General features: G+C 44.2%; 1 protein-coding gene across 1 annotated transcript; it reads left to right on the top strand.

The window, feature by feature from the left end:
- Positions 1-205: 205 nt before the first annotated feature.
- Positions 206-17,840, top strand: LOC100021077 (zinc finger protein OZF-like). The gene is made up of 6 exons (XM_016432958.2): positions 206-1,384; positions 2,618-2,849; positions 3,648-3,753; positions 10,280-10,406; positions 14,277-14,372; positions 15,223-17,840. The coding sequence occupies exons 3-6, from the start codon at positions 3,721-3,723 to the stop codon at positions 16,464-16,466; spliced, it is 1,500 nt and encodes a 499-aa protein (XP_016288444.1). The 5' UTR covers positions 206-1,384; positions 2,618-2,849; positions 3,648-3,720; the 3' UTR covers positions 16,467-17,840.
- The last annotated feature ends 2,147 nt before the right edge of the window (positions 17,841-19,987 follow it).

Here is a 19,987-nt window from a genome sequence, read left to right as displayed (position 1 = left end):
GGGTTTGGACCCCAAAGAGATAATAAGGAAAAAGACTTGTACAAGAATATTCATAGCTGCGCTCTTTGTGGTGGCCAAAAACTGGAAAACGAGGGGATGCCCATCAATTGGGGAATGGCTGAACAAATTGTGGTATATGTTGGTGATGGAATACTATGATGGAATAATAAAGTGGAGGAGTTCCATGGAGACTGGAACAACCTCCAGGAAGTGATGCAGAGCGAGAGGAGCAGAACCAGGAGAACATTGTACACAGAGACAAACACACTGTGGTATAATCGAACGTAATGGACTTCTCCATTAGTGGTGGTGTAATGTCCCTGAACAATCTGCAGAGATCTAGGAGAAAAAACACTATCCATAAGCACAGGACAAACTGTGGGAGTAGAAACACCGAGGAAAAGCAATTGCCTGACTACAGCGGTTGAGGGGACATGACAGAAGAGAGACTCTAAATGAACACTCTAATGCAAATATTAACAACATGGCAATGGGTTCGAATCAAGAACACATGTGATACCCAGCAGCCATTGCCCAGGGAGCCACCCCCCAGACCAGGCTCCCCTACAACTGGAGATTGAGTCTACTGGAAAAGAAGCCTGTACCCTGATGCTCTGCAGCCAGATGAGAAGGACTTCACCAAGACTCAGAAGGCTCCAAACATGGCCAAGTGCCCTCTTTCCCCCTCTCACATTGTCCATCCAATGTCCCTCAGCACATGTCCACAGGCCAACTAGAGAACTTGGCCTTGCTCAGTTTTCTTTGGGCACCGTCTCCTCCTCCAGTGTTTCTTTGGCGCCCCTGGACGCGAGGTCCCTTCTGTAGAATTTAAAAATTAATATTCAATACTCCAAGTATTACATTTCATACTATTTATGTGTATTTAACTGAAAGCAAAAGGAAACTAAAAGGCTAGAAGAAAAGGGAGAGATCACCCAGCTTCTTGGGTAAGTCATCTGCCCTCAGTGTGCCTCAGTTTCCCCAGATGAAAAGACAGCAGACTTGAAGCTTCTGGGGCCCTTCTAGCTCTGAATCTATGATGGCAATGATGGAATGTTTATGTTTGATCATTTGCTCTTTCCATTTGACTGACCTCTTGCTCATCCTCCAAGCCACCTTCCTCCATCTCTAGGTCTCTGCACAGCCTGAGGTGATTCCTGAACACCTCCCTCCCCTCCATCTTCTTCTTCCCCAGCTACAGGAAGATTTCCCTGACGCCTCTCCTCCCCAGATTGTCCCCCTCTAAACCTACTCTGTATCCCCTGACTGCAGCATCCACAGCAATGAAGCATCTTGTCTCTGCCATAGGGTGGAAGCTCCTTGAGGACAGGCTCTTTCTTTCCCTTGTGTGACAGTCTTTCTGGCAAGGCTGGGGCTGAGGCGGGTAAGTAGGGACCCCTGGCAGGGGTTTTCTCCCCAGGCTGGGAGGAGGGAGCATTCATGTGGGCTCAGGAGCAGAGGCAGGATCCTTGGTAGGGATTCCATTGATCTCTTGGGGGAGGAGATGGTGTGTGTCAGTCTCCTGAGACAGGGACCTGTCTGTGTGTCTGTCTGGAACCCGTGCTTCTCTGGCAAGGCACAGAGGCAGGTGGGGGGCTGAGGGGCCCCAGGGAGCACCACTGTTGTCCTAAACTCCCCTACAATGGGAGGTAGGACATAGGAGGGCTCCAAGAGGGCTTCGATAGGACACTATGGTGGGGTCAGGCTCTCTGAACTCCTCCCCTCCTTCTATCATTCCCAACTTCCTGGTCCTTTCCTTAACCTAGAGATTAGCTTGGAGGATCCCAGGGGAAGCCGCTCTCCAATGTCCTGAAGATGTTCATCAGACTGAATTCTCCCCCTGCAGGTCCCTGGACAAGTCACTTTAGTCTGCTTGCCTCAGTTTCCTCCCCTGTCCAATGGGCTGCAGGAGGAGAGGGCAAAGCCGCCCTGCCTCTGCCCAGAAAGCTCCAAAAGGGGGGGAGAAGCAGCCAGGCCTGAGCAGTCTGAGCCTGCAGACAGACACACAGACACCCCCAGACTGTCCTCTGTCCATCAGGGCTCAGCGGCTGCTGCTGCCTTCTGTGGCCTCACAAAGGGCAGGAAGGAGTTCCTGGGGCTCCCCCAGGCCTCTGAAGGGTCTTTTGGGCCTTGTGGGCTGGGGGAGGTGCTGAAGGAGACCCTCTTCAGCTGGCCCAGAGTCCCAGGAGACCCCGAGGAAGCAGCTCTGTTTCCTCCCAGATCATCTCTAGGCCAGCTTCCTCACCGCCTCAGGCTCTTATTCTCTGCATGCCACAGTGGGGAAACTGAGGCAAAGGATGGGGAAGGGCCTTGGACAGGCTCCCCCATCTAGGCAGTGTCTGAGGCCATATTTGAGCCCAGATCTTGGAGGGTTTCAAGCAAGAGGGCCACCCCCAGTCACCTGATTTCTCCACCTGGGGAGAGGGTTGGCCTCTCCTTTGGGCAGCCTCTGGGGTCCCCCCAAACCACCTGCTCTATGCCAGGCCCCATGCTGAGGCAGCTTCTAGTGTAAGGAAGAAGCAGCTGGCAGAAGGAAGGAGACATGGGGGGAGGGGGAGCAGGCTGCAGCCCCCCACAGTGGGGAACAATTCCTTTATACCCCTCCCCCACCACCCAGGTGCGCAGGCAAGAGGACTCCATTTCCCAGAAGACCGCGGTAATATCATCATGAAAGTTTTGGTCTCCCCTGTAGAGGACTCCATTTCCCAGAATGCCGGTTCCCTGGCTTCTCCCTAGCCTTGGCTCCTCCCCACTGTGGCAGCCGCAGGGCATGCTGGGAACCTCACGTGGGCGTGCGCGGTCTCAGCTCTTGGAAAAGTCTCTGGTGATCTTCTTGGACCTTTGCCTAGGTAAGAGGGGGAGCGGAGGGAGTCATTGGCCGGGGCGGGCCGGGGCTCGCCCTCGCCCTGCTCTGGCAGCTGAGACTTTCTGCTCCGAACTCTTGGGGGGGGAGGGGCGGGGCGCGTGCCACGTGACAGGAGAGGCTGGACCGGAGCCCTGACCCTGTATAAATGCTTGTGGTGGGGGAGGGGCTGCATCCGTGTCTGTCCGTCATTTTAAAGGACCCCAGAAAGGGGACAATCACAGAAGTGCCGAACTCAGGCCGGAGCCCGGGCGGGGCTTTGTCCCTCCCCCGGAGAAGAGAAGGGGTCGCCAGCCCAGAGCCACGAGGCAGCTGGGGGAGGGGTGATGGAGCAGGGACAGGATGGGGGAGAGGCTGGCCCGGGCCCCTCCCCCAGCGGTACGTCCTCCTCAGAACCCGCTAAGGGAAGAAGCTGCCAACATGAAGCTGGTCAGTGGCCAGCGGGGGTCGGTGGTTCCTGTGCCCACATGCCAGGAAAAGAGCCCGATCCTGGGCACTGAGGAAATGCCAGCACGCTCTCCCCATCCCCACGTGATGCTTGTCTCCCCTCCAGGCCCCCCCATTCCCCAGTAACCCCTCCCTCCAGCATGCTCTCCCAGTGCAGTTTTTGAGTAGAATGAAGCCAGAGATGGTGGCAGAGGAGGACGGGAGGCTTCTTCCTGGGCAGTCCAAGGCCCTTCCCAGCCTGAGGCTCCCTGTGCCCCCCTGTGGGGGAGAGGCTGCCGTGAGGCCCAGGAAGGCCTGGGAGCTCCTCTGAGGCCTCCCTCTCTCTCCTCCCCCCCAGGTGCACACAGAGGAATTCTGCCACCCCCTGAAGGACCCCAGGGTGGCCCCGCAGAGAGCCCGCAGCCAGAGGAATGGCCCCCGGGACCCCGAGGCGCCCCTCCCAGGTGAGTGCAGCCCCTCCCAGCCTGGCTGGGATACACCAGAACTCAGAGCTGGGTCCCTGCCAGGCCTCCAGGCATGCCCTCAGTGCTTGTGCCCAGGGGAACCTCCAGGGTCTGCCCTGGCTCACCCTTTGTAGGTATCAGTTTACAGGGTCAGGTCACAAATATCAGATAAATACAGCCCAGGATCGGCCTTACGGGAATGAATTGAACCCTGGCCAGCCCTCTTCCAGGGCACAGACAGTGTGGAGGATGTTGGGCTCCCGTCTGAAGTGGGACACTTCACAAATGAGTTCAAACACCTAGAATTTCAATTATTGGAACCATAATTCATTAATAAAAGAGGGAACTAAAGAATCTTCCAGCTGGGGCAGAATTCCCTAATGGAAACTGCATCAGACTGACATTACAGGATAGCTTATATACTTTACAGGTTCTGATCTGAGGACAAACAGACTTTAATACAGGAATTTGAGATTGGAGACAAGAAGCCCATCCTGGGGTTGTGGTCTAAGGAGTGTTTATCTTTACTTAGTCAGATGTTAGTTCGCTGACCCTTCGATATCCCTGAGATTCCCAAGCTAAGCAGAAACCAGTTTGTCTGCATAAACAGCTGGGTCTGTTCTCTAAAAATACTGACGGGCTGATCTCTTTTTAATTTTTCCATCTTTGGTCTTTCTGGGGCTACTTCATTCCCTCCTTTTTCTGTTGGCGGGGGAGTCAAATCCTTGACTCATCAGACAGGAGAATGATATGATCTTCGGATTCTCCCAATACCAGGCAGAGTCCTCCCTGCTTAAAGAAAAGGAGGTCGAGTCCCCGTCTATTTTGGAGAATCATTTCTGCCAGAGAGGGCAGTGACTTCTCCAGGAAATTAATAGAAGTTTCTAATCCACCAAGGTCTGACTCAGGTTAGAGAGAGACTGGAAATTCTGGTTTCCCTGAATCAGGGTGGCAGTACTTAAGGCTGCAGGTCCCCCTATCTCTAGCCCTACTACGCTAGGGATGAGAATTGGCACTCTATGACTACGGCCCAATGTCTAACAAGGCCGGTCAGGTATTCACTGGTCTGCATTCCTTCAAAGTGCTCCCTACCTCCCTCCCCTGAATAATAGAAAACCTGGGGAATAATATGAACCAGGACGCAAATTACAGGGTTCCCTGAAGCATCCTTTGTTCTCGAGGTATGAGGAGCTAAATACAGCGTGAGACCTGAAGTACAGGAAAACCATGTTCCAGGCCAAATCCTATAATGACCTCTTGGCTCTGGCCGACTGGTGAGGGTTCCTTTTTGTCAGCTATTTGTTGTAATGTAAATTCTATTCCTGGGTCCTGGCCTCCCATGTCCAGCCTAGTAACCATCCTTTATCCTCTGGGTTTTTAATAGTCAAGGAAGGGGATTCCTGACACAATAGAATTCTCTCCCTGATTTGCATGAAGCATAGACAGGGGTTTCTGATAGAGAGTCCCCATTGGAGTTGCGCATGAAACTGTATGTGAGGGGTCTATCCACTTACTCCCAAGTAGGTTGCACAAATCAAAAAATTGGGGGGGCTAAAATTCACAATGTAATTTCCAATTTATGCCCAGGGTGTCAGCCAATTGCTGAGTCACCCTAGCTATAAAAGCAGGCCCATTATCTGACCCTATTCCCAGTGGGAGTCCAAACTTAGGAATGATCTCTGGATATATTTCTTATGGAATAATTTCTTAATTACCACTGAGGCAGTTTCATGTTTTGTTGGATACGCTTCTACCCAACCTGACCCATATTTCCCCGGGCTTGATTTCTGTACAGTCTACCTCCCACTGTTCTCCTGGCTCCAACCCTTTTCACCAGGTGCCCCTGGTTCCTTCGGTCCCCCCTTTTGATTAACCCACGCACATGTTTCACATCTTGAAGTGATGTCTTTGCAGATTCGGTGCATGATATGAAAGAAAAAGTCTCTGTTCAGCATAGTGTGGTGTCTGTCATGTATTCTCTTTGCTAGCTGTCTCCCTACTGCTTCTGGCAAGAGAGTCCTGCCATCTGGCAGGCCCAGCCATCCATAGGGGAGCCACACAGCCTCCAGGAGGGCCAGAATCTCGGCCCATTCTGGATATCTTTGCCACCAGCAGTGAGGAACCCCTCTTGGTATGGTGCCCCCTGCCGCTCTATTTCCTTTTTTCTCACTGTGGGAAGTTTGAGCTTGCAACTCTCCCCTTGTTACATAGAGACGAGACTATGACAAAGACAAAGATAAACAGTAACATACAATGCTGTGACAAACATACTTTGAAAGGAAAAAATAGGTGTTTTTAGGATCCATTCTTAAGAAAAAAATATTTACAGAGAGAAAATTCATTAAAACAGCATCTTAATCTGCATCTTAAACTCTTTTTGCCTCTTTCTTTGTTTCATTTAGCCACACAAAAACAACAAAGACTCAACAGAAGCCTATAGGACACAGTCTCACACACATTCATACACCTTTGAACCCGAAGGTTCCCCAGAAGTCACTGAAAGACGTCTCTTTAGTGACCTGACTTTGGGACTAAGCTGCGTCCAGCAACCCAACAGCCTCTACTGAATCTAGATTTACAGAACAGAACTCCATGGCCAACAGGACTCTAGGGCCCAAACAGAACTTCAAGACCAAACCTTCAAGCAGGCAGACTCCTAGAGTAAAACAGGCCATGGGGCAAAACAAAACAGAATTCTAGAGGAACAGAGCTAACTCACCAGAGGAGAACAGAACAGAACAGATGGTTCCAAAAACCAGCCTAAATTTTGGTCAAAATCTCAAATACCAGAACCAGGGGCGGGCTCTAGAGAGGACACCATTCACTTCCTCGGATTTCTGACCCAGTCCCTTGCGGGAGTTGGGGACTACATACTCTCCAAGTCCACACTCAGAAACACCCCCGAAGGGGATAAGGGTTCAAATCTCCTTCACAGGCCCTGGCTTACCAAAAGCTGAACCCCAGTGGCAGGCCTAGAGAACTCTTCCCCCAAGCAACCACACCCACACACTCTTACAGCAGCCCTCTCCAAAGTCCTTACCTCCTGGTCCCGGATCTCGCTTCGGGGCTCTAACTGAAGTGGGACACTTCACAAATGAGTTTAAACACCTAGAATTTCAATTATTGGAACCATTATTCATTAATAAAAGAGGGAAATAAAGAATCTACCAACTGGGGCAGAATTCCCTAATGGAAACTGCATCAGACTGACATTACAGGATAGCTTATATACTTTACAGGTTCTGATCTGACAACAAACAGACTTTAATACAGGAATTTGAGATTGGAGACAAGAAGCCCATCCTGGGGTTGTGGTCTAAGGAGTGTTTATCTTTACTTAGTCAGATGTTAGTTCGCTGACCCTTCGATATCCCTGAGATTCCCAAGCTAAGCAGAAACCAGTTTGTCTGCATAAACAGCGGGGTCTGTTCTCTAAAAATACTGACAGGGGCTGATCTCTTTTTAATTTTTCCATCTTTGGTCTTTTGGGGGCTACTTCACATCAATGGGCAGCAGATGCTCTGAGACACCAGCAGCCATGTAGGTTGGACTGAGCAGGGATGCTGTGGCTGTTGGTGGCCCAGAATAGCCTGCAGAGGTTCTGGCTCAGCACCCTTGATTAGCTTATTGATTAGGCATCAGAGTGATCCTTTGGGGGAGGGTAAAGGGAATGGTAGAGCTCAATAGAGAAATGATTCAGGTGCAGTTTAGGGAGGGATTTTAATCCAAGTTCCAAAGGGGGACTAAAGGGTTTAGACAGTCATTTAAGTATGTAGATAAGAGAGGAGTGAAGAAAGTTTTTTAGCAGTTTACTAGCCTATTTCTATTAATTGAGTAAAGAGTAGTTGGATGTAAAAGGTGTTGTTGTGATGAATTTATGGAACTTCAGTAAGAGCAGAGTTTAGATCAGAGAAAGGACTTTTCCACTGTTCTGCTGTCCCCTTTAAGAAAGAATAGATATCTGGCAGGGGTCACTGTAAGGGGCCTAGGATAGAAGATAGGCAGTTGGAATTTGTGGAGGAAGTCTCTCTTCACTTCAAGAGAGCTGGTGGCTGGGTCATTCTCTAACAGAAGGAAGATTTGTTTGTTCTTTGAGATAGTTGACTTTGAGATTTGAGATTCATACTGAGCTGAGAGAAAGTGTGTTTCCTGAGGATTTTCCCCTGTGAAGCACAGGGGGAAGGAAGAACAGTTGTTAATGGAGAGACAGTTTGACCATTGGAGTGAAGGGAGCAAAACCTGTGAGAGGCCTGCTGAAGGGAGAGAGAAACTGCTTTACCTTCTCTCTCAATATGATTCATGTTACTTTACAAATTTACCATCTCTTTACAGTTCATAATTTTAGCATAGTTTACTGAGAGGGAAGTTAAGTTTTAGTCAGTGAGTGTAGTTGAGTGGAGTGTCTACTTTGGTGGAGAAAGAAGAATCTCCTTGAGGAACCAGTTTTGGGGTTGTGTTATGACAAGGAAATCACTTTAAAAGACTGATATATATTAATTTAAGGTCGCCAAGGAATTCAGCTATGTAATTCCTAAATGAAAACTCAAGTTTGCAGTCAATCTTTTATGGAGTTTAATTACAATAGGAGGAAGAAAGGAATTAGAGATAGAGAGAGAGCAAAAAGGGAGAGAAAGGAATAGGGCTTAAATACCCCTTCTGTTTAGGCTGGGCCAAAAGGCCCAAGCCCTTAGATAGCTGGGGCAAAGAAAGGAGATCAGTCCCTATTACTCACGTGACCAAAATGGAGAAACAGTCTCAGGGGCCCCCACCTTCAGCTTCCTTCAGAGCAAGCTTCTCAGAGTACACTGCCACTCTCCGACCAACTCCTCAACCCACCTCGAGTCTTCAGACCCCCCTGATCTTTAAGGAAACCATCCAAGTTGCCTCCCCTCAGTTCTCACATCTACCAATCACTGTCCATCAATTTCCCTGTGCCAATGGAGGCTCTAGCTTAACCCAGGACTGCCCAGAGGCTTTGCACATGTCTGTTGAAGGTCATATTTTCAAATGATTAAATCTTTGCTCCTTTGCTACAGCCCTTTCTAAATCCTGTTAACCTGAGTAGGGTAGAGATTGGAATAATTAAATTTTGATCTAGGCTGCAGCCCTTACTCAATCCTGTTAGGACTGAATAGGGTGGAGATTGATTCCAAGTATCTCCATTGTATCAATTCTAAAATCAATCATGACTCAAAGAAATTCCTGTTCTATGCTTAAGCATAGGTCAAAGTCCTTTCCATTGTTCAGCAAAAGGTTTCTGTCCTAAAGTAATCTTAAGAAGGGAAGAGAAGGAACCTCCCATGCCAATAGGGTTCCCATTCCAATAGACTATCAGTAAGAAATTTTCCAAGTATGAAATATCCCAATGGTGAAATTTCCAACATTTATAAGTCTAAGGAATTTTGAGGTTTACAGTGTTATTTAGACAATTTTAGTTTTAGGGATTTATTGATTTCCTACCTTATTCCTTACTCCTGTTTCTACCTCCTGTTTTCCTTTTCTCCCTCTCCTCCATAATAAATTCTAGTTTTATTAGACTGCATCCGGCCTTCAATCTACCACCTGAAGCTAGCTTGGTCCTGACAGCTTTAGTTTAGTTATAACAGCTTTTAAATAATAGTTTAGTTATTAATACCACCAGCTATAATTTACCCATAACAGTGTGAATGTTTTAGTGCTCATAAGATAAAACAATTCCTGTGTTTTGAATCAATGAAGGATGTCAATATTTGATCTCTGAGGTCAGTATCAAATTAGGTAGGTCCAGTTATACCAGTGAATCCATAAGTTAAAATAATTTGTATCAAAAAATTTAGAAGTGGAACCCTTTAAAAGAATCATTTGACAAGTATAATTTTATTCTTAATAAATGAAACTATGATCATTACATGACATGACATTATTGAAACTTGTATAATAACAGCAATCCAGAGGGCATCTTATAAAATCTGATGGACAATTTGCAAATATAGGATCCTGATTTCATATTTAGAATCTGGAAATTGATTAAGTTCAACATAATTAAGATTTAAGATGTCACATTAAAACAACAAAAACACATTCTAATTTTCCTCATTGATCACTGGTAATATTTTCCTCCTAGAACACACAGTACATGCTACATTCTCAGAAAATCTTCAAAAAAATATTCTTACCAGATCAACTCTTGACTCTTGTGATGAGGAGGAGTTTCAGATCACCTTCTCTTTTTCTCCTCCACAGAATCTCATACTGCATTCATAGAGCACTTCCCATCTCTCTCATTCCAAGAGGGAAAAGCATTTCAGAGTAACAACACACTTCTCCAGGTTTTACTCTTCATGACATGATTCTCACTTCAGACACAAAATGCTTTTGTCAATATTCCATTGAGCTCTGAATGACAGGTCTGCATTGCTGACTGTCAGTCTTCAAGGTTAGGAGTTTAGGTAAATTCCCTTGTCTGCTTCAGTTTCCTTCAGTGCGTGGATGAGGGTTGTACCAGGCGAATTCTGAACTCTGAGTCTTGTGCCTTTTACTGGTTTAGGGGTCAATAACATTCAAAGATGTAGCTGTGGACTTCACCCAGGAAGAGTGGTGTCTACTGGACCATTTTCAGAAAGAACTGTACCTGGAGGTCATGCAGGAGAATGTGCAGAATCTACTCTCTGTGGGTAAGGACCATTTTCTTTGTTAACTCTGAATCTGGCATTAAGAGAATGTGTTTATTCTAAGCCAGATGTACAGGATTTTGAGCCTTTATCGATGATTAAAAAAGCAAAAGTGCTGATCTCTGCCCAGGGTTCTACTTGTGCCTGCTTTTCATTAAAAAAAAAAAAGTCTTTGAATTATGTGATTGGAAGCTGAGACATTCCTTTCTTATCCCTAAAATTGTTTCTCCTCTGTTTTGGATAGCTGCAGGTGAAAACGTAAACCAGTGTTACAGATTTCTATTCCTGAAACTAATCTCTGTGGTCATCTAGTCCAGCCCCTAATTCGACTTGAATACTGTGTGCAAATACTCTGTTTATAGCCAAGCAGCTTTTCCTCAAAGATGGAAATTGAAGGGAACACTCTACCTGCCAAGGCAACCTCTGCCCCTTTGGGCTGGGTCTGGTCTTTAAAAAAGATTTCTTGTTATTAAATATTAGAGAGGTGAAGCCAAGAAGGCAGCATAGCAGAAGCAAAAGCTGGACCTGCCCTGAGAATGGCAAAGCAACCTTAAAATGTGCTTTTTTAAATGACTAGAGTCACAGAACAAACCTGGGTAAGAGTGAGGTGACTCTCCTGAGGAAAACAACTTAATAGTCAGAAAGGGTGTGTTTTGAGGGATAAGGAGGGAACTGGAAATAAAACTGTACACAGAGGAGTGATATGAAGAGGGGGTTGGTCAGCAACACCCTGCCGTTTTCTTGGGTCCTAAAAGGGTCCCTCGAAGTTCTGCTGGGGTAAGCATGTGGAGAGGATCATAAGAAGAGCAGCTGAATTTATTAAATCTATTGTACAAAAAATCAAGCCATTCCCAAATCGATAAATGGGCAAGGAATAGGAATAGGCAATTTTTAGATAAAGAAATAAAAACTATTAATAACACATGAAAAGTGTTCTAAGTCTTTTATAATAAGTGAAATGCAAATCAAAACAATTCTGAAGTACCACTTCACGCCTAGGAGATTGGCTAACATGACAGCAATGGAAAGTAATGAATGCTGGAAGGGATGTGGCAAAACTGGGACATTAATCCATTGCTGGTGGAATTGTGAATTGAACCAGCCATTCTGGATGGCAATTTGGAACTCTGTCCAAAGGGTTTTAAAACACTACCTGCCCTTTCATCCAGCCATACCACTACTGGCTTTATACCTCAAACAGATAATAAGGAAAAAAGACCTGTACAAAAATACTTATAGCCATGCTTTTTGTACTGGTAAAAAATTAGAAAATTAGGGGGTGTCCTTCGATATGGAAATGACTAAACAAATTTTGGTATCTGTTGGTGATAGAATACTATTGTGCTGAAAGGAATAATGAACTGGAGGAATTCCATGGGAACTGGAATGACCTCCAGGAATTGATGCAGAGTGAAGGGAGTAGAACCAGGAGAACCTTATATGCAGAAACAGATACACTGTGGTCCAGTCAAATGTAATGGACTTCTCTACTAGCAGCAATGCAATAATCAGGACAATTCTGAGGGACTTATGAAAAAGAACACTATCCACATCCAGAGAAAGAACTGTGGGAGCAGAAACACAGAAGAAAAACAACTGCTTGACCACATGGATCCGATCGATGGGGATAAGATTGGGTTTGTAGAGTATAAAAGATCACCCTAGTGCAAATATCAATAATATGGAAGTAGGTATTGATCAAACACATGTGAAACCCAATGGAACTGCTTATTGGCTATGGGAGGGCGTGGGAGGAGGTTAGGGAAGGAACATGAATCATGGAACCATGGAAGATTTTTCTTAATCAATAAAAAATTAAAAAAAAAAAAAAGAGTGGCTGAATAAAAAGATCGCTGACACAGACAGTAACTCACAGCATCAATGGCAACTTTTTTGAGGGAGAGCATGATTCTTTTAGGAAACTGAGTTGTTACTATATTTAGCAACCAATCATACTGAGTGGTTACCCCAAACATACACATCCATATGGTTACAAGCAATGTTTACATGACAACAGATAACCAAGAGTATCCATGAGATACATGAACACAAACTCAAGGAGGTATCTCCTCTATTAGGGTCTCCAGGGATATGATAGACAAACCTAGAGGTTCCAGGGCAAGCTGTCCTAGGTTCATACCTAGGTCACTCAGGCTTATTCAGTGTATTCCTTTACCTAAGAGTCCAACAATTCAGGGGCATATCAGAGGAGTGCTGACAATCCATCTCCCAACCACTGCTCTAGGTTCTACACCTGTGCACAAGCTAAAATCCAGAGTCTGTTAACTTTCTTTAATCTGCATTATTAGACCCTCCTATGTCCAACCCTTGGAATACAAAGGCATAGAACAAGGCTATAGTAAGGCCCCAAAGTCACATGGCCAGTTCAAGCCTGTCATAAAGCCTGTAGCCCCAGGGCAAAGTAGGTCCCAGTTCTCTGAGCCCTGCAAGCCATCAGTAGTCTCTAGAGGTGAATAAATCAGCAGCTTTCAGAGTACCTAGCCTACAGGCCGTGGTACCACCTTGGAAGAAATGAAAGTGTCAGAAAGTGAGCTGAGAGGAGCAGCAAGGAAAAACTGAAATTTAAGAAAAAATGTTTTATTTGTAACTAATAAAATTGCTCTCCTTATCATAGTAGTTTGAAGAAGTTTCGGTAGACAAGAGGGTGTGATACTAAAGTGTTAAGGAAGATAGGCCAAAAAGAAAATCAAAGTATGAAAAAGAGGATACCATGTAGAGAAAAGAGAGAGAAGTAACATGGGGTAAATTATATGAAATAAAGAGGCCTAGGAAGAAAAATTTTTATAGTGGAGAGGACATTGAGAGGTGACAGGCAATCAACAAAACATTGTCATGGGGAATAACAGACTCATTTGTGTATAAAATCTTACTCTATAGAGCTGTAGAAGGAGTATAAGAAAGGTGGTGGAAGGAGGGGAATAGTATAAGGGAGGGGGAATAAGGGGAGTGATTAAAAGGCTCTATAGAGAAGTACGAGAAGAATCAAAAAGGTGGTTGTAGGGAGTTGAAATGGGGGAGGGATTAAAGGGGAGCTATGTGGACAGACAGTGAAAGGAGAAAGAATGGGATCAAAAGAGGAAAACAAAGGGGAATACAGAGATGGTCATCATAACTGCAGTCATAAAAGAGATGGACTCACGCATAAAACAGAAGTAGATAGCAGAGTATGGTAAAAATATGAATCCTATGAGATTTTTTTTTACAAGAAAAATATTGGGCATACACAAATAGATAAATATAGAGTAAGATAAGGGGCTTCTTGTTTCAAAAATGGCTCAGAGTCCATCATTCTGCCTAGTCTCACGAGTTTATTCTAATTCCTCTTTCATTCTTCCCTCAAATCTCAGACCAGATGATAGGAATGGAAAGGAAGGGAATAAGTATTTCAAAATACCTGCTCTTTTGTCCTCTACTTGGTAAATGAGTTCATAATTATCATTCATTTCACAACATCCCTGTGAGCTTGATAGTCTTCTTGTCTTGAATTTATAGTTGAGGCAAACTGAGGTAAAATTACTAGCCCAGGGGCACCCATGTACCATATCTTTGAGGCTGGATTAAATTTGCTTTTCTAACTCTCAAGTTCTGATCACTTACCCCTTCATTACCAGCTGCCTTTAATTTCTAGATAATGGAGTATGTGGACTGTGCCTTTCCTTCTTTTACCAGAGATAGAAGAGGTAAATTAAAGATGGAATTTTCTGATTACAGATGGTTTCCAAGATCTCTGCCCTCCTGCAGATGTCCTAACAGTGAATTAACAGAAACCATTCTGTAGGCCTTACCCTTTCCTTTAAGAGGACCATATTTTTATTTTTCTCTCCTGATCCCTTCCTTCTTTCTTATGCTCAGGGCTTCCAGTAACTAGAGAACATTTAATCTCCTGTTTTCAGCAAGGGAAAGCACCATGTCTCCTAGAGCAAAAGGGCCCAAGGAGCTCCTCTCCAGGTGAGTGAGTTGAAAGCAGGTGTATAAGGGCTGTTATCCCAAAAGACTTTTATCTGTTGTGGTGAAGAGAGTGCTACACTTTGGGGCCTACACACCAATGCTGAAGCATGGTGTTCATTTCCTGAGAAATGGATGTTAAACTCAGTATAGAGCATGAGACATAATTTATGTTAGATTTTAAAATAAGATGAATATTTAGTATGTTTGCACTTGAAGGCATACAATCTTTTTATCTGTAGAGGAAAGAAAACTTCTATTCCATTTTGAAAATGATTGCATATAAGTTAAAAAGTGAAGTTTTTCTTTTTAGCCTACAAAATTTTCCAAGAATAACCATGTGATAGTGTATCCAAAATGATGAGAAAAGAATATCTGGAATTCACAAAATTAAAAGAATAATGCATAAAAGACTTTTTAGAAAAGAAAACGCAATGGAGTAAGGTTGTCTAATACTTCAGTCCAATCATGCTCAGGCACAGGGTTTGAGTTATAGGCTAGCAGAAAGCAAGTTGGTCTGTCATTCCTCTATTCTTTACTCATTATATGAATTCCAATGTATGATGAGAATATTGGTCCTGCCAGTGTCATATATCCATTTTGAGATTTCATTGTTATTGTCTGTGAAGGTCTTTCTAAAATTATCCATCTTGCACAGATGACCAAATGGTGTATCCCTGGACTGGTACTACTTGTTTCACTTTAAAAACTCCTTTTTGCCTGGGGAAATAGAATAAAAATCAGTTTACTTTCTGCCATCAGAGGAAAGCACTTACATTTCTGAGTGTCTGTGTGTGTGTCTTCCTTCCTTCTGTGTTTATATTATTATTTGTTTTTTTTTTTCCATTGGTAGATTTTGAAGTGAAGGTGATGTGTACAAAGCTGAGCCTTTTTGTGGAAGGATCTGGCCCCCAAAGACCCATGAATGAGGGTCCTCCTGACTTCAGTTTGAGAGAAATCTATGATTCTACTATCAAAGTAAATAAAAATCCAAACAGTGACTGTGAAATTGAAACTGCAGCAAAATTCAGCCAATATTCAGTCCTAACTCAGTACATGAAATTGACCTTAGGAAATGACTTTTGTCAGGATAGCAAATATAGGAAATGGTTTCCCGAAGAAGTAGGATTTGTTCAGTCATCTGAAAAACCTGAAATGCCCATGTATCAAGGTTACGTAGGAGGAATGGCCTTTGGCTGGAGTTTAGACTCCATTAGACATCCAAAAAGTAAACCTGTGAAGATGGTTTCTGTGAATAATAAAGATGGGAAACATTTCAGTCAGAAATCTAAGCTTGCTACACATCAGAGGATCCACACTGGAGAGAAACCTCATGAATGTAAACATTGTGGAAGGGCTTTCGCAAAGAGGAGCAATCTTATTGCACATCACAGAATCCATACTGGAGAGAAACCTTATGAATGTCAACAGTGTGGAAAGGCTTTCACATGGAGGAGCAATCTTATTGCACATCATAGAATCCACACTGGAGAGAAACCTTTTGAATGTAAACAATGTGGAAAGGCTTTCACACAGAGGAGCACTCTAACTGAACATCAGGAGATCCACACTGGAGAGAAACATGAATGTAAACATTGTGGAAATGCTTTCGCAAAGAGGAGGTATCTTATTGCACATCAGAGGATCCACACTGGAGAGAAACCTTTTGAATGTCAACAATGTGGAAAGGCTTTTACACAGAGGAGCAGTCTTGCTACACATCAGAGAATCCACACTGGAGAGAAACCTTATGAATGTCAACACTGTGGAAAGGCTTTCAGACAGAAGGGTTTTCTTGTTCAACATGAGAGAATCCACACTGGAGAGAAACCTTATGAATGTCAACACTGTGGAAAGCATTTTGCATGTAGGGACCATCTTACTAAACATCATAGAATCCACACTGGAGAGAAACCTTATGTATGTAAACAATGTGGAAAGGCTTTCACACAGAGGAGCAACCTTATTGCGCATCAGAGCATCCACACTGGAGAGAAACATTATGAATGTCAATACTATGGAAAGGCTTTCTCACAGAGGCACAACCTTATTGCACATCAGAGCATCCACATTGGAGAGAAACCTTATGAATGTTAACACTGTGGAAAGGCTTTCTCACAGAGGTGCAACCTTATTGCACAACAGAGCATCCACACTGGAGAGAAACCTTATGAATGTTAACACTGTGGAAAGGCTTTCTCACAGAGGTGCAACCTTATTGCACATCTGAGCATCCACACTGGAGAGAAACCTTATAAACCTTATAAATGTAAACTGTGGAAAGGCTTTTACAGAGGTCTGTCTTGTTAAACATGAGAGAAACCACATTGGAGAGAAACTTTATGAATGTAAACACTGTGGAAAGGCTTTTTCATGTAGGGGATATCTTGCTAAGCATTAGAGCATCCATGCTGTAGAAAAAGGTTGTTAATGTAAAACAGTGTGTAAAGGCTTTCACTCTAAGGAGCAATATTGCCAAATATCCAACAGTCCATATTGGAGACAAACCTCATAAATGTAAACATGGAAAGACTTTTACATTGAAGGAATCTGTTTCCAGATATCAGACAATGCAGATGAGAGAGAAACCTTATTGTATAGAATAAAATCATTCTTTATTCCCCAGTATGTATTAATTAGCATTAGTAATCCTTGATTGGCAACTTCCTATAGAAAAGTTGTGAACGTCTGGTGACTGTCAGGAGGAAAATACTAACAGTATCCCCCTTCCCAGCATCTTTATATATATATACATATATTAATATCCACCTTCAATTCACTCTTATGTTGCTAAAATTTTCTCTTCTTAAAAATTCATATTCAGACTATGTAAAGGACATCATGGAATGGATTAGATCATGATGATAGAATGGAAGTAGGAAAAAAGCAATAGAGTGAAGAAGTCAGGAGACAGGGGTCAAGGGGCTCCCTGGGGTGCCCCTCTGGGAAGCCCAAATGAAATTAAAAGCCACACTTGGCTCCTGAGACTTGATGTGTAAGAGTTAGTGGGAGGGGAAAAGGTTGATAAACTGAGGCAAGAGCAGATTTTTCTCTTATGGTTTTGTTGCTTACTGGACTTTCCTGTGAGCATGCCTATGGGGCCCTAATGGCAGAGACAGAATAGCAAGCTAAATGGAGCAACCAGGAAAGTAACATATATTTCTCCTCTTTTCCCCTTTTTTCTGAGGCCCCAAGACATAAGGGGTGGCCATGAGACCACTGCATGCCAGCCACCCTGGCATCCCCAGTATAGGCTATACTCCCCAGTACTACCCCTGTCCCTGGGATACCCTGCTTCCTTCCTTAGGATCCCACAAGCCAGTGCACCACCACCTGCTGGCTTACAGTAAACATGTAGACAATTTAAAACAAAAATAAAATACTTAAATTTAACATAATTAAAATAAAAATAATGAAATTGGATAAAATCAAACAAGATAATAAATACAGAAAATTAATTTGGTACACCAATTCAGTAGTTCATTTCAGAATTTATTGCCTTGCATCGATTTTTTTTTCTTTTTTTAAAAACGCTTATCTTCCATATTGGAGTCAATACTGTGTATTGGCTCCAAGGCAGAAGAGTGGTAAGGGCTAGGCAATGGGTCAAGTGACTTGCCCAGGATCACACAGCTGGGAAGTTTCTGAGGCCAGATTTGAACCTAGGACCTCCCGTCTCTAGGCCTGGCTCTCAATCTACTGAGCTACCCAGCTGCCCCTGCATTGATTTCTTATTGAACCCTAATAACAATGCCTAGCTTTGTTCACATAAAATGAACTTGAAAATTGTGTCTATAACTTCTGGGCATAGGGAGGTGCTGAGGGAGACCCTCCCCAGCTGGCCCAGAGGCCCAGGAGACCTGGAGGAAGCACCTATGTTTCCCCACAGAACCTCTCTGGACCAGCTTCCTCACAGCCCTGGGGTCAGGCTCTTATTCTCTGGATTTCACAGTGGGGAAACTGAGGCAAGGGTTGGGGAAGAGCCTTGGCCAGGCTGTCACTGTTGAGCAGTGTCTGAGGCCACATTTGAGCCCAGATCTTGGGGTTCCAGACCAGGAGGACAGCCCCTGAGTCACCCCATTCCTCCACCTGGGGATGGGGTTGCCCCCTCCTTTGGGGAACCCCAGGGTCCTCCCAAAGCAGAAGGAGCAGCGGGATGATCAGTGAGATCTCTGGAGGAGGGGAACCTGGGAGGGGTGGGCCTTTGTCAGCACTGTCAGCTTCTGCCCTCTGCCTCAGTTTCCTTCTCTGTTAGAAGGGTGCATCCTAGAGCTACCTCCCCAGGCCCTGGAGAGCATAGATCCATGGATTGATCAATCAATCAATAGACACTTAATAGGCACCTGCTGTGTGCCAGGCTTCTGGTCTATAGAAGAAGCAGCAGGGCATGGGGGGAAGGGGAAATGGGGGTGGGGGTAGAAGGCTTCAGCTCCCCAGGGTGTGGAACAATTCCTATATACCCCTCCCCCACCAAACCTCTGAACCAAGGGGCCCAGGCAGCAGGACTCTATTTCCCAGAATGCTGGTTCCCTGACTCCTCCCTAGCTTTGGCTCTTCCCCATGAGGCAGCATCAGGGCATGCTGTGAAGCCTATGAGGACCATCTCAGCTCATGGAAGGTGTGCTACTGTGCTTTTTGGTTTGATTAGCCAAAACATAAGAATGAATGAGAAGAGTAAGAATGATATCTGCTGGCCACATTAAAAATGACTAGAAACAAGGAAAATATATAAAACTAAATTAAAATGAATGAGATAGCTAGTAAACAAATGTTTAATTTCTTAATGATATTTATTTAAAATTAGAATGTATATTTGTTGTTTTGAAATAACATTTAAATCTTAAAACATTTCCAGATTCGAAATTAGTAGTTTGGATTCTATATTTGCAAATTGTCCATGAGATTTCATAAGATGCCCTCTGACCATTGGAGTGAAGGGAGCAAAACCTGTGAGAGGCCTGCTGAAGGGAGAGAGAAACTGCTTTACCTTCTCTCTCAAGATGATTCATGTTACTTTACAAATTTACCATCTCTTTACAGTTCATAATTTTAGCATAGCTTACTGAGAGGGAAGTTAAGTTTTAGTCAGTGCGTGTAGTTGAGTGGAGTGTCTACTTTGGTAGTTTAGATGGTGGTAAGGTGGGGATTTTGAAAATGGCTAACCATCCATAGACACATGGTTTTTATTTTGTATCCTCTTTATTCCTTGATTTCTAATGATCAATTAATAAATCCCTTTAAAAATAATATTTTTATTAAAGATTAAATTTTAATTTTTATAGTAGGCAACCAGAAGGGATGAGAAAAAACTCAAAAAAAAATTTAAGGTAGCCTAATTTTTTTTTTAAACCCTTACTTTCCATCTTGGAGTCAATTGGCTCCAAGGCAGAAGAGTGGTAAGGGCTAGGCAATTGGGGTCAAGTGACTTGCCCAGGGTCACACAGCTGGGAAGTGTCTGAGGCCAGATTTGAACCTAGGACCTCCCATCTCTAGGCCTGGCTCTCAATCCACTGAGCTACCCAGCTGCCCCCTAGCCTAATTTTTTAAGACATGTTTCTCCTGCCAAGACTTTTTGCCCACCCCACCCACCGACCCAGAACTCAAACTGTTTGGAACTG

Source organism: Monodelphis domestica, chromosome 3 (assembly GCF_027887165.1).
Source record: "Monodelphis domestica isolate mMonDom1 chromosome 3, mMonDom1.pri, whole genome shotgun sequence".
In the NCBI taxonomy this organism is placed as follows: Eukaryota; Metazoa; Chordata; class Mammalia; order Didelphimorphia; family Didelphidae; genus Monodelphis; species Monodelphis domestica.
This window is presented reverse-complemented; position numbering and strand designations above follow the sequence as displayed.

Bases quoted from the DNA above. Each gene is read 5' to 3' on its own strand.
- LOC100021077 (XM_016432958.2), top strand. From the start codon at position 3,721: ATGGCCCCCGGGACCCCGAGGCGCCCCTCCCAG. The intron at 3,754-10,279 runs GTGAGTGCAGCC...TTACTGGTTTAG, and splicing joins CCCCGAGGCGCCCCTCCCAG to GGGTCAATAACATTCAAAGA. The intron at 10,407-14,276 runs GTAAGGACCATT...TCTTATGCTCAG, and splicing joins GCAGAATCTACTCTCTGTGG to GGCTTCCAGTAACTAGAGAA.